This window comes from Buceros rhinoceros, unplaced genomic scaffold, assembly GCF_000710305.1.
Source record: "Buceros rhinoceros silvestris isolate BGI_N320 unplaced genomic scaffold, ASM71030v1 scaffold20160, whole genome shotgun sequence".
Classification (NCBI taxonomy): domain Eukaryota; kingdom Metazoa; phylum Chordata; class Aves; order Bucerotiformes; family Bucerotidae; genus Buceros; species Buceros rhinoceros.
The window spans coordinates 9,332-23,122 of record NW_010391633.1 but is presented as its reverse complement, the minus strand read 5'-3'; the positions used below and the strand labels follow the sequence as shown (position 1 = coordinate 23,122).

The 13,791-nt window shown below is 39.3% G+C and overlaps 1 protein-coding gene across 1 annotated transcript in view; it reads right to left on the bottom strand.

The window, feature by feature from the left end:
- The window catches only part of GLTSCR1L (GLTSCR1-like), a 15,721-nt gene extending 3,300 nt beyond the window's left edge, over nt 1–12,421 (bottom strand). The window contains exons 1-8 of the mRNA XM_010142563.1: nt 12,378–12,421; nt 9,534–9,582; nt 9,383–9,451; nt 4,853–6,553; nt 3,004–3,103; nt 2,249–2,328; nt 386–447; nt 114–259 (exon numbers count right to left, since the gene is read on the bottom strand). Coding sequence (XP_010140865.1) covers nt 114–259; nt 386–447; nt 2,249–2,328; nt 3,004–3,103; nt 4,853–6,553; nt 9,383–9,451; nt 9,534–9,582; nt 12,378–12,421 — 2,251 coding nt within the window. The remainder of the gene's footprint in view (nt 1–113; nt 260–385; nt 448–2,248; nt 2,329–3,003; nt 3,104–4,852; nt 6,554–9,382; nt 9,452–9,533; nt 9,583–12,377) is intronic.
- Nucleotides 12,422–13,791: the final 1,370 nt, after the last annotated feature.

Genomic DNA, 13,791 nt, shown 5'->3' with positions numbered 1-13,791 from the left:
CTCTTCAGTAACCTGCACAAATTTAAACACGTTCCCGTTCTTACTGCTCTAACTTACATCAAGAACTCTCTCAACACATCGATTACCAACCTTCTGCTTTTTTTTTAAATTACCTTTTCTTAAGTCGTCTTCTGTTGGCAGTGATCCCTGGCACACATGGTATGAAAGGAGTCTCTGAACTGCATCGTTTAACGTTCTGAACCGACTTTTATCTGGAGTCACAGCATGCATCTGATCCTTCTGTAATTGTTGTAGAATACTACAAGTAAAATTAATGATACAGAATTAACACATGCTTTAACAGAAGTTTATACATTGACAAAAACTAAAAAGACATGAAGGTTAGAGGAAACACCTGCAACAAAATTGCAGAAGAATGACTTACAAAGCTCCTTTAGTTAATTGTTTCGCAGCAGGCCTTTTCTGTCCAACCAAATGACCATCCACCTAAGTTCAAAATAAAAAACAAATTACAGTCTATCCTCTTCACCGCAAAACCTATGTTTCAGCATTTATTTCTGCTAATTAACTATATCACCAATACTAAGTGTAACCACCACATAATTATAAGCACTTCAACCACCTCCTGTTTTCACAGGGCACTCTATCAATGCTACAGGGAAACCCTTTCTCTTCCATAAGCCAAAGGTCTGAAATGCTGTTTGTAGGCAAATTCCAGTGCAGTGCACACACAGGCTTCACTAGGAGAAAGGCCGGTTATCAAATTTAGCGGGTGACAAGAAGAAAAAGTACAACTAAAAACTTTTCCAAAGAAACGTGCCCCTCAAGAACTGCCTCTGCATTTCTCAGCTGATGTTACCTTGCCTGGTTTTGATGGGTTAGAGAATCTGTCAGGAAAGCAGCCTAAGGCTGCATTTTTACATTCTCAAAATCCTTGGTGGCTGGCTGGGGAGTGAAAGTGGCTTCAGGAATTCTGTTTCAGTATGGATGCTATAGATGTACCCATCAGGTAGATCCACATTATATTCTTTCCTCAGACGTTTATGATGCTGAAGTTTTTCACAGGAACACTGTCCTAAGATACCGGACTCTCTGAGGTGGTAAAGGCTCATGTTCCTACTATATCAGAGGCATTACTACCCTAGTGTTGTCCCAAAGAAACCATTCTGGGTCGAAGAGGCTCTGTTTAATATGAATTTGCTGGTTTTTTTCAGACAACTAGTCTTCCTAATGAAACCGGTCACAGAGCCAAAATTACCTAAGATTTTTAGAAAGGCTGCATGAAAGCTCTTTTGAAGCACAACTTGGTTAGAAGGAACAAAAAAGCACGTGGTACAGAGAATCCTCCTTAGCAAATTAGGGGCAGCATGAAGCAGGCACATGGTAATCGTACTTGCTGGCCAAAAAGCCTCTACCTTCAGAGCATAAGTAGTATTCACCACCACAGGAGAATGAACACCTGACCAATTACAGAACAGGCTGAACTCCTAACTGAGCACTACTATCAGTACCTTCTACTACTTCTACCTCTGCTCATCAGTAAGACAGGGAAAAACATTCATGTCATACCACAGTGACAAATACATTTGCAGCAAGGACCAAAAATTCTACATCAGATCCTCTCTCGTTTTCTTCCATGATTTTGTAGCTTGGTGCCATCCACAAAAAAGGCCCCACTTTCAAGCCTCCATCAGACCCTCACTTCTTGCCCTCAGCTACTCAGTGAATGTCACAACTGGATCCTCCCTCCAGAACTTCTTGCATTCCCTCTCCAAAAAGCTGGCCTCTCCTTCCAGCCCCAAAGCCTGGACGTAACAACAAATGTTTGTACATAGTTGCCATATTTAGGAGAACTTTTGGTGGTTAAAAAAAAAGAAAGATGACAACACAGTGAAGAATAAAACTGACAAAGACCAGACGGAGTTTTTCTGCTACTTCTCACAAACCATTCCCCTCAGTAAGCTAGAGAACAGCTGAGTTTGTAAGAAGTAATGATAAAAGCAAATGATAAGGTCTAACTTATGACCAACTCAATGAAGAATTGGTATGTTGTATGAAATTATCTTCAGGGAACAGTATAGCCAGACCCCACTTACTGAATTAAATCTCAAAGCAGCATTCAGAACATCAATTTGCAAAATACACAGTGTTTATTATGTCAAGGTACAATTTGACAAGCTCGAGTGATTTCACATAGTCTAAAAACCCCTGCAAGGACTCCTAGGTTATCATGCTGAAACATCCCTGACTTCTTTAAGGGAAACACATCAATAAAGGTATTCTCTACCTGCATAGTCTGTTGAACTGATGACGATCCTAGTACTTTTTCTTGTGGCTGCTGCATGACTTTTCCTCCACAATCCTGTCCTATAAAAAATTATGTTAAGAAAACTCTTGTTATGCTAAGCAAGAACAGGATAATTTCATGTACTTATCCCAAACATTTTACTAGCAGTTTTTAGCTTTCAGGAGAAAGATACATGTCCCATCTGCTTCAAAGCATTATTGCAACTACCCTGTGGAGAAACTGACTCAGGAAAATGGAACAGGACTATTATTTTGTGCTGCAAACTTGGATATAAACCATCTCCTACCACAGTGCTGCAATGTAAGAATAACTTATAGTACTATAAGTATAGCATCCCAGCAATTCACAGAAAATCACACAGTACGTTCTACCAAGCTTTTCAATACTGAGTCTCCCTCAAGCAAATAAAACCCCTTTTTCTAGAGCTCCTGAAATTATTTAGACACCAGGCATTATAATACACACAATTTTGCATTTTATAGAGAGGAGAAATAATTGCTTGTTGTGGAGATTTAACCATTCACTCTACAAAATTACATGCTGTCATTGGGAAAAATGAAAGCACACATTCAGTATTGAAAAATTTAGTTTGCACTATTTTACAGTTAAAATTCTGGTAACTTTTAGGACACTATCAGCATAAGCCATCGATGCAAGTTTGACACATCAAAGAAGCAGCAAATTCTGTTGCTGGAGAAAATTAAGAAAATTATTTTAAAAAGACCTTAGTTGACCTGATAGTGTGTTGCTCAGAAGACTTGTTAGTTGAGGCTGTCTCAAATTATCCTGTGACTTCGATGCAGAAACTGGTGATGTCTGGTTCATCGTTTTTTTCTGTGACATATACATTTAAAAAAAATTAAAAATACAGTCAAATATTTATTCAAGGCTTTAAGAAACAGAAGAAAGCAAAAATGGCAACTACAATTCAACTCTATGCATCCTTTTTCAACCTCAAACTCAAAAAAGTACAAAAAAAAAGTGGAGAAATTTCAGGCATTCCAATTCCTAAGTTCAATAATTTTATGAAGTAAATCAGAGAGGAACAGAAATTACACTAACAGTACAAATACCTACGAGTAACATTCTAAAGGACGCATAATTTACCAGTACAAGTGCCCCTCCTAAAGCTCAGCTTTTGAGTCTCAAACTCGCAAGATGACTAAATAGGCTGCCTCCACAAAAAAAAAACCCAAAAAACAAAACCAACACACACAATGGAACAGACTGTCCAGTGTTTAGTGACTAAAACATAAATGGTTTATATGATACAGTACAATACTGCAGATGCAAGTACAAACTAAATAGGTTCTGGTAAACAGAAGAATTTGTTCTCTGTAGCTTCCATTTGCAGCTCTGAAATTTCAGCACAAAACTAAAACGGTCTTTTACAGCAGTAAGCAATATTATGTTTTTGTAACTGCTGAAACTCATTGCACCAGCACATACCCTACAGACAGGAAGATGCAGGTGCATCATCTTTAAACAAAATGCTACAACGTCTGCTAGCAGTTTTGACAAAGACTAAAAATGTGGTTCTACAACGTTTGCCCTGATTTTCTAATTAACCATTATTTTTCATCGCTCATTTTGGCCTTGGTTAAAAAAAAAAATCTATTAGGCCTTTGAGAAAAGAGAAAGATCTAAGAGAAACCGTCCAAATGCATTCTGAGACAGTTATTATCAGTATTCTATAACGACCAAGAAAAAAAAAAACAAAACCAAAAAGAGGATGAAAGTGGAGTAACACCTTGTTGCTAATTGTGTGACAAGTCACTGAGTTAAATATTGGCAGAGTGTGGAAGTTCACTGACAAAAACAGACAAATTTGAGTTGAATGTAACTGCAGCTGCAGCAACTGGACAAGAAAAGACCAGTTCTCACCTTAAAATAAATTCAGATTTTTTTTAAGTATTCCTAAATAAAGAAAGTATTTTTTTTTATGTGATGCATTTACAAACTGTTTTAAAAGGTATTGCCTTCTAAGAACTTTAAGCAATACCTCTTGCTTTGTCTTTGCTTCACATTTTAAAACTTCAAACTGCTCTAGACACATAGAACTACAGTGGGGAAAATGCCAGCATGGTAAGTAACAAAGAGAAACCCACAAAACTTTTTCATCTCTAATGTGAATAGGTCAAACATTTAAAAACACATGTACAGTTTTTAGTGAGGTCAAAAGACTTGTGAGTGCTAAGAATGTACCCAAGCCCTTACATCTAGTTTGACGGTAACATTTTCAGGACAGCTCACAGTTGTATATCTTACAACATTCGCTCCTTTCAAAGGGAGCAGAAAGGGATCAGCGCTAAGCAGTTCTGAAAATATTACTATGAATCGCCAACAAAAATCTTCTGAACTAATGAAAGCGACAGACTCATTCACAGTGTCAGACTTCAGAAAGTACCCAGTGAAACGATGTCTCTGGGTTACAGTAATTTGCAGCAGTTCCACCACATCTGGTGCAATACCAATTAGCAAAAGTAAAGTTCTCTGCATTAACACCAGCTTTGAATCCTTTGTTAACCAGATTTAGCACAGTTTAGAAGCATTTATTTGGCTACATTCAAGCAGCTTTCATACCTGACCAAAAGCAAACTGCTGCTGCGTTGCTCCAATGGATGTGTGGCTAAAGGTGCTGGCAGGTTTGGAAGAGGATACTGGAAGACGATGTGATGCGCTGACGGGAACTTGAGTCCTGTTCTGCGTGAGCTGATCTCCAGTAAAATTTCCTCCTGATGCAACGGACTGAACTGATGGTCCCAAGCTGGGATGTACTGAACCAGAAGAACTTGCAACAGCGAATCGGTTAGAAGCTGACATGTTTGAGACCGTAGACTGCCCAGGCGACATCGTAGTAAAACTCGATCTACCTTGAGAAACATTAGCTTGACTGGGTGACAGATGCAACACCGTTGGTGACGCCTGCTGCAGTGGCACCTGTCCCCCGACAATCTGTGAAGTTCCGTGATTTACTATAACTTGGTTTCCAGGAGCTGTGAATGTCTGGCCGGAAACAAGCTGAACAGCCGTGTTCTGATTATTCAGCATCTGTCCTGAATACGGCTGGTTGGCTCTTAGCATGTTTGTGGAGTTCCTGTTGAGCATGACGTGCTCAGCAGACACTTGGCTAGGAACCAGCTGGGAAGGCTGAGTCTGAAGAAGCTGCCCATTTATGGCCTGGACATGATGAACTGAATTAGAATTAACAGACAAACTTGTAGGTATGAGAAACTGGTTTTGAGGTGCATGAGGCTGTCCCATCGGAGAATGGATAACAATACTACCTCCAGCATTGCTAACTGTTTGCGGTGTAACTGACTTTCTGGTACTTTGTTGATTAACAATATTAACAGACATATGAGGACCAACTACTGAACTCTGAGGTGAGTTTGCAGAAGCAAAAGGAATCCCTTGCTGTACGTGATGCTGCTGTATTCCCAAGTTATTTACATTGTAAGCAGTCTGCTGACCCATCTGGATAGGCTTTGGTTGGATATTAATGGGAACTTTGTTAGAGTTTGGTGCCAAACCCCTCTGAATGATGATATTATGAACAGGCAACGATGTCTGAAAATTTGTGCTGTTAAATGGAACAGTTACAGGTTGTGCTACTGGACTTGAATTGGAGTTACCAAACAGTGAGTTACCATTTGGAGTTTGTCTATGAACCAAGAGGCCACTACTCATGTTTGCAGGTGTTTGCTGACCATTGCCTTTGAGTATTATCTGAGATCCATCAAGGTTATTAATGGTCATCATGGAAGGTTGATTACTGAATGAACCAATTAGCTGGATCTGCCCAGAACCACTAATTTGGCTGCTATTAGACAAATGCTGGCTGGGAACACTAATTCCAACATGTTGCATAAAGCCATGTTGCACACCGACTGTATTGCTTGCAAAAGATGCTCCAACAGGTTGCTGTACCACTTGAGTAACTCCTATAGGTTGCAACGTCTGACCTGAGTAATTAGAAACATTAGAAGCCTGAGTAAAGGATGCTGATGAAGAAGGATGAAGTTGAGCTTGTGCAAACTGTTGGCTAGAACCTACGCTGGCATCCAAATATGCCTCTTCTGCCAAAGTCTGTTCAGTAATATTGGCCTCCTGCAAGGACTTCTGAAGAATATCAAAAGGCTGATCCTCAGTAAGATCAGGTAAAGGAGAAGATACAAGTTCATCTTCAAGAAACTGAAGGCTACTGGACAGCTGCAGTCCATCACTAGGCCCCTCTCCAAGCTGACCGCTCACACCTTTTACAGACGACTTAGGATCAGTGTTCTGAAACGCAAAGCAAGAAATAAAATCATATGCAGAAATCTCAAGCTCTACCTTGTTTCCTCATTAAGGTTTTTGTTATGCAAGCAAACTTCCTTTACAAAATGCTGTTCTTTACATAGTATCTATATACGGTGACATTCATCCATACAGTGGGCCAGCATAAACACGTGCATCAATTCCTCCCATGCCCTCACAACAGGCAGCTGAAGAGAATACTCTCTTTCCGCTTCTCAAATCTCCCAATTCCACAGCACTCAGCTCTGCAGCTGCACTGTTTCAAGAGGATGTGGCATGCTCTTGAAGGATTACTTTTCTTTCCTCAAGCTGAGCACTGCCTGGACTAAAGGATAAAAGAAAGCAGGAGTGAAAAGACACCACTGTAAATCAACTTCGGGCAAGGTTTCAGTAGCCATAGTTGCAGCAGGGAAAGGGCAGGAGAAAGGCACTTTTTTGCTGACTTCTATCAAATGAGATCCATCTCCAAAATCCTACCATTATTTCTATCGTCACACAGTGCAACCCAGCAGCCATTTCATAAGGTTAAATAATTAAGGCTAATTCTTTGTTCAGAAAAATCTTAGAAAAAAAGCAGTAAGAAAAACAATGCCATACTTTGTGGTTTGTACCAGTAAAAAGATTACAGAGAACTATTAACACTGAAACTGCAGCAAATATGTAGTGGTACCTTGCATGAATAAAAATCTACATCTATAAATACTGCGAGAAGGAGAATCAGAACCCGCTTTACTCTGGCCAACTGTCAGCAAGATTTTCCTAAATAAAAATGATGTCCAGAAACTCTAGACAAACCAAATATCAGGTTTCTAATAGTTTTAAGTGAAGAGTACACCTTTCTAAGCTGCAAAATCACATCTCAACTATTCAAAACCAACATCCAGTTTCTTTTTAGGTCCAGATAAATGCAGACGTGGGCCTGAAATTATCAGTCACATTCACATTCTGAGCCTTCACTCCTTTAAGGTCACAGACGGTTGTTTTCACCTCATATAAACAGTGTGAAGATGCTGCAAGCCATAATTACCACAGGCAGTAACATCCCCACCCTAACTTCAATTCCCCAATTGAGAATTTTACCCCAACCTGTTTCTGAATCAGCCTGTGTATTTTATGAAACTTTGTTCTTTTTCTAAAATATTGATTGTTCTTAAAATTCAATATTTTCAAAATACAGTTATAAAATCATAATAAGCTTTTGTTCTCAACTGCACCTGGCTACCATGAGGCAGAGCAATGAGGAGTCACTAACCAGGGCACTGTTAGGTATCATAACTGTCAGGTTCTTGTGGAGAATTCCCTCTTGCATCTTGTCTCGAGAGACAGTGACCAACCTGAAATCTTTCACAACTGTGTAACTTAGAGGGCTCCAGGTAATGCTATTCCAGTTAGTACTAATGCAACTTATTACCACTACTAGCAATAATAAATAATATTACATAAAATCAATATTAACAGCTTGAAACTCTCCCACTGAAATGAAGAATAACAAGTTTCATTCCCTGCTCCCAGGACTGTTTAACATCCAAAACCAATTTTAAGTGCATAAACTGGAACCACGGACCCTCCAAGTTGACATCTGAATGGCTGCAGCTCGGATTCCAAACAGCCACAGAACATCTGACTAAGCCGTTAACTTTTCAGGTATCTTACAATACAAGGAGCACCTGTAAAACCATCTATTTATGTTTTAGATACACCTCGTTCTGTCACAATGCTCTCTACGAATCTATCTTTGCAATCAAGTCATTCTTCACTTATGTCAGCACAGGGCTCTCACATGAGGGAGGGAAGAGAAGACAGCATTGGTATTCACTATGAAGATACAAAAGATAAGAACAGAGCACGAGAGGAATGACTGCTGGAAAATCAAAATACAGGAAGCCATCCTAGGGACATACACAGGAAATCCCTGCTCCTCTGATGGGCTGAAAACTGGGCACATCCTATTACTATTACAGTCCCTACACACCTACAAGTATATCCACGTATCTGTTAAGAACATGGGACAGAGTCACGGTAACAGTACAACAGAAGAAGAATTACCAAGGAAACCCTACTCTATATATAAAATAACTGAATTGTCGGGTGAAAGGAACATAGTCAGAAAGCATTTCTGGAAGTCATCTAGTCCAACCTTCTACTCAAAGCAGGGCTACTGCCAGCTCTAGAGATCAGCTTTGGCTTTATCTCAAAGGAGGCACAACCTCACTGGGTAAAACTTGCTCCAGGGCTGCAGTACACTCCTGGCGAAACAAGAATACTGAAGACTACTTGCAACACCTACTGAGTTTAATGTGCCTTCTCTAAGTCACTAAGTTACAGAAAGGAACATCACCTAGGTATTTAATCCAAAGAACAAAAAACCCCCATTCGTTAATTTAAGAAAACTGCTAACTCAGATTCTACTCAGAAATAAAGAATAAAACCATCCTAGCATACACAGGACACGTATGAGTGACTAACTTTTAAAGTCTACATTTGAGCACTACTACACCTACCCTCACTGAAATTACAAGTCCAGTGAACTGGAGAAAGTTACACTGGACAATGTTTTCACTGCTCAGCAAGTTGTTTTCTGTATTTACTGCACTGTTGGGCCATGTTTTCTATCTTCCAGTTAATTCCCCACTGAAAACCCAACGAAATGCTTAAAACACTAAAGATGAGGAGATTCTATGTTAGCATTCAGAATTTTCACACGAGAAAGGTCAAAACCCGCATCTGCTTCAATGGGTTCAATAAAAGCCAAGTGAAGCCGTAACAGAAGCATGCCATCACAATACGAACATGATTTGTCTCCCATCCACTTACATTGGAGTTGGCGAAAATTGAATTTGAGTTGGCTACAGAATATTCCGCATTCGTCAAGTCTTCATTGCTCTGAAAAAAGACAAAAATCATGTTTAGAAACAACACACCCAGTGAAGCTTATGTATGTCTTAACTACAGGAATGGTACTCACAGATTTACTACTAGGTCCATGTAGAAAATAATTCAACGCCTGTGGGTCCCTTAAGGGGGAGGAAAAAAAAAAATATAATTACTTTTAGGAAGCTCCTTCTACTAATAAAGCTACTCTAAGCTAGATACTATACTCATAAATCCAGCTGATAGTAAAAACACGTTTCTTTCACTGACTCCAGTGCAAAGCTTGAAGTTCATACCATCTGAGGATCTGTGTCTCTATATCAGCACTATTTTCAGATGCTGACTGTATTTGCTGTCATTGTACCATGGCATTCCACGCAGTAAACTATGTTCATCACAAAATTTTAGTTGCAATCTACTTCCCTTTATGAAAGTCTTACTCATGTTCTCTGAAAACACACAGCATTTTATGACAAAACCTAAGGAAAATACCACCACCAAATAGAACAAGAACTAAAACAGGCACTGTGTCTTCTACAGAGGTGACTATAACGCCTGCTTAGCTAGCGCCTAAGTCAGTCGGGTATTTACAGACCTGAACCTTCAATGTGCTTTCTGCCACCCTTCACGTAAGTTAACAAAACCTGATGCTTGCCAGAGTAACAGTCCCTTCACCTGGAGAAAAAAGCAGCACCTTTTCCAAGCGAAATCAACCACGGAAATAACTGGTTAAGTATTACAAAATACAATTTCAGTGTATCATCTCATTAACTTAGCACTGAGCAAAATTCTGGTCAAATATGTGGTCTGACAGAATGAGTGTTGAAAACTCAAACTGAAAGTACATCAATGCAACTGCACATAGAGAGCAAGTAAAAACCGTAAGACGTGGTACTACATGGGACTATTTTAATACAATTATACAGCATTTCACAACATGTCCAATAGCATGAAGTATAAAATGACATGGACTTTTTGACTTTAAAGCATCTTTATTCATTAACAAGTAATAGTAAAACATTTTTGAGGAACAGGAGATTCTCATATAAAAAAATTCAAAACATCTCGCCTTCTCTCTTGACCATCCTAGAAAATAAAGAGGGAACAAATTAAAGATCTTTCAGGTTCACAGCTCCTCTCCTAAGAGCACACACATACCTCTAGTCCCCTATTTTTCATTTAAAAACAAACTGCATTCATGGGTTTAGAACAGAAGTGTTTGGCAGGGACTTCACGGTGCTACTACGCTTACAAAATAGAAGTGGTTACCATTTAATTCCCAACAAAAATGGCGTTTTCGTAATAGATTACACTAAATTTCACAAACTGAGGAGAACAGAACTCATGCTCTCATATAGGGCTCTATAATGCTTGAGTTTTATCAATAAAATAACCAGCTGTTTAATACTAATTACACTCGCTGGCTTTAAACCATGAAAAATGCAATTGAAAATCAAGAACACTTCACCACCTTAACTATTATCTTTAGTACGGAAGGCATTTTAGAAGGCACTTACCAAAATCAAAGATCAGATGAGAAAAAACCCGCTGTTTTCCATTCTTCTAGATGCTTGAGACAGTAATTGCTGCCAGCAGCAGGAAGGACACAGTAATTTTTCACACAAACACTCATCTGTTATAGAGAGCACTTCATCTTCTGGACCACCTGTGAACTTGTACCAGGATCTTTGTGACTCAGGCTCAGGACAGAGCAATTAATTGACCCATGCAGTCGATTATCTTCCAAGCAGGATGTGTGTTCACACGGCTACAATCAGTAATTTGCACTTCCCGTGAGCTATTGCTGGCAATGCTTTTGCTACAGCATTCCCAGTAACCCCCAAATTACAGCAGCCACTGTGGCAATATTTTGGTTTTTTCTGAAGTTAAAGCTCTCACTGGATTTGCTGGAAGCTTTGAGTGTGAGAAAGGTAAAAGGCTTATTTATATACTACATTTAAGACGGTAAAAAATTCTTGTATGAAGCAGAGACAATCTTTTAGTCGCTGTCATTCTGATTTGTGGCAGAGTTTGAACAAAGTATTTTCAATGAAACGTTCAGGTTTTTCCTGTTTTAAATGCGTTACAGCATATTACCTGTTCTTGAACACTGACATGAATGTTAGCCAAAGGAAGGTAACTTGTCACATATGCAATCCACAAAGTCTTGCTCATGCTTCAGCTATCCTAATTATTTTTTATTATCCTAATTATTTTTTGAGATTCCCATTTGGAATCATAAACCTCCAAATAAAATTGTAATGGAAATAATGGGGGGGGGTGTGGGGAGGGTGCGGGACGGGACATGACACAAACCCAGGACCATTTAAAATCCCCAATTTTATTAAGATCAAGTACCTTTGAGCAAAATGCTGATAATATCCTTTTTTGCTGTGAATACTTAACACTACTGAGTAGCAGTTCTGTTTTTCTAAAATTTTTATGCAAACACACATCAGTAGAAATTAAGTATTTATAACTAAGAGTAATTTTACTTTTCCCTTTAAAATACAAGCACAGTGTTAACAAAGCGTCTAGTTCTACCACTCAAAAATTTGAGCTCTTTATTTTTTTAATTAGAAAAACCCAAACCAGTCCTCTGCAATGAAGTTTGTAACAACATCCCCAGTAACATGCTTCAGCGCTGGCCTGGTACTACCACCAGCTGAGGAGAGCATCCAACTTCCATGCACACTCCTTCCTTTGCCTCTCCTGAGGGTAAGACCAGCAACTGGACTGTCAGCCAGTATAAACTGGCTGGGACAGAAGGCTTTCTGATACACACATCTCCACATGGAGCAAGGGAAGCGTAGCTACTCTTTTCATTTGAAATCACCTCATCTTGAGACAATACTGAGACAGAATCACCTTGTAGAAGATGATTTTGCAAGATTGATTTTCCCAATTTTTCTGAAAGAATTGTTTAAGGAAAACTTACCCAATAAGATCAAGGAAACAGGATTCATCATCGTCATCATCCATGACAACTACAACAAGAAGGGAGAGGATGGATATTCAATTTGTAATGGACAAAAAATTACTTTCAACAGCAAAACCAGTTTGAAATATCTCAGTAGTTTCTATCAAACAACTCATGAATCTCACAGATGTCTAGTATTGGCAAATAAACCTACACCTTCTACAGAGGTCCACTGATTTATCTCAAAGTTAAATTCAGTCACATGTAATGATATACAAAATCTCATGCAGTGTTTTCTCATTTAGGCTTTTCTTTAGAATTTTAAACTGGACAAAGACAAATGATTAACCAGAATAAGTAAAGAGAATTTCTATGACATAAAAATAGTAGTAAAAAACCCCAACACTGAATGCAATCCTGAGACTCCAATTAAAATGCTTCTATAGGAATTTATTCCCACCTAATCCCAGTGAGGGGATTACAAAACCTACAGACTGTTACAAATTAGCAGCTATAATACTGACCAGAAAAAAAGGTGAACAGATTTAGGTCAGTGTCTGACAGTGCTGTTACAGGCTGAAATCAAAACTATAGCCAAGACATTACAAAGTATCAAAATAAACACTATTTTCTAGGAGACCTTTCTCAGCCATTTATTGCTAGTGACAATAGCTATGTTTCTCCTCAGCCATACTCAGAAGTGAAGAGACTTCTGACAAGCCTTTTAACGCTGGCACGGAACCCTTTTGCATGAGACCAACGGAATGCAAGCAGCCATTCACTGGGTGCATATCAAAATCATCCTCTCCATGGCATTCTCCTCAACTTCCCTTAAAAAGTCTGCTATAATACTTACCACTCAAATTTATTAAGATAGTTTTGGCTTCAATTCTTTTTTCTCTCCTGCTTACTTCTTGCCAAATAGAAACTTACTCTCCCTGCCCAGATCCATGTGAATCACTCTTCAGAGTCTCCCTCCCACAGATCTCCCTAAGGATGAAGACAATGAAGGGACTGGAGCATGTGTTACACTAGAGGCTGAGAGCGCCAGGACTGTTCCACCTGGAGAACACAGGGCTCTGGGGGTATCTCATCTGTGTGTATAAATACCTGGTGGGAGGGTGAAAAGACAACTGAACCAAATTCTTCCTGGTGGCATCCAGTGAATGGGCAAGGGGCACAAATCAAATCAAAAAACCTATTTAAACCAGAAAAAACTTTTTCTGGTTTTTTTGTTTGTTTTGTTTTTTTTAAACTCTGAGGGTAGGTAGTCAAATACTGGCCCAGTTTTCCCAGCAAGGTTATGGAGTCTCCATGCCTGGAGATACCCAGAACCCAGCTGGACACAGCCCTGAGCAACCTGCTCTGGCTGAGCCTGCTGTGAGCAGGACACTGGATGAGGTGATGATCTCCAGATACCTCTTCCCACCTC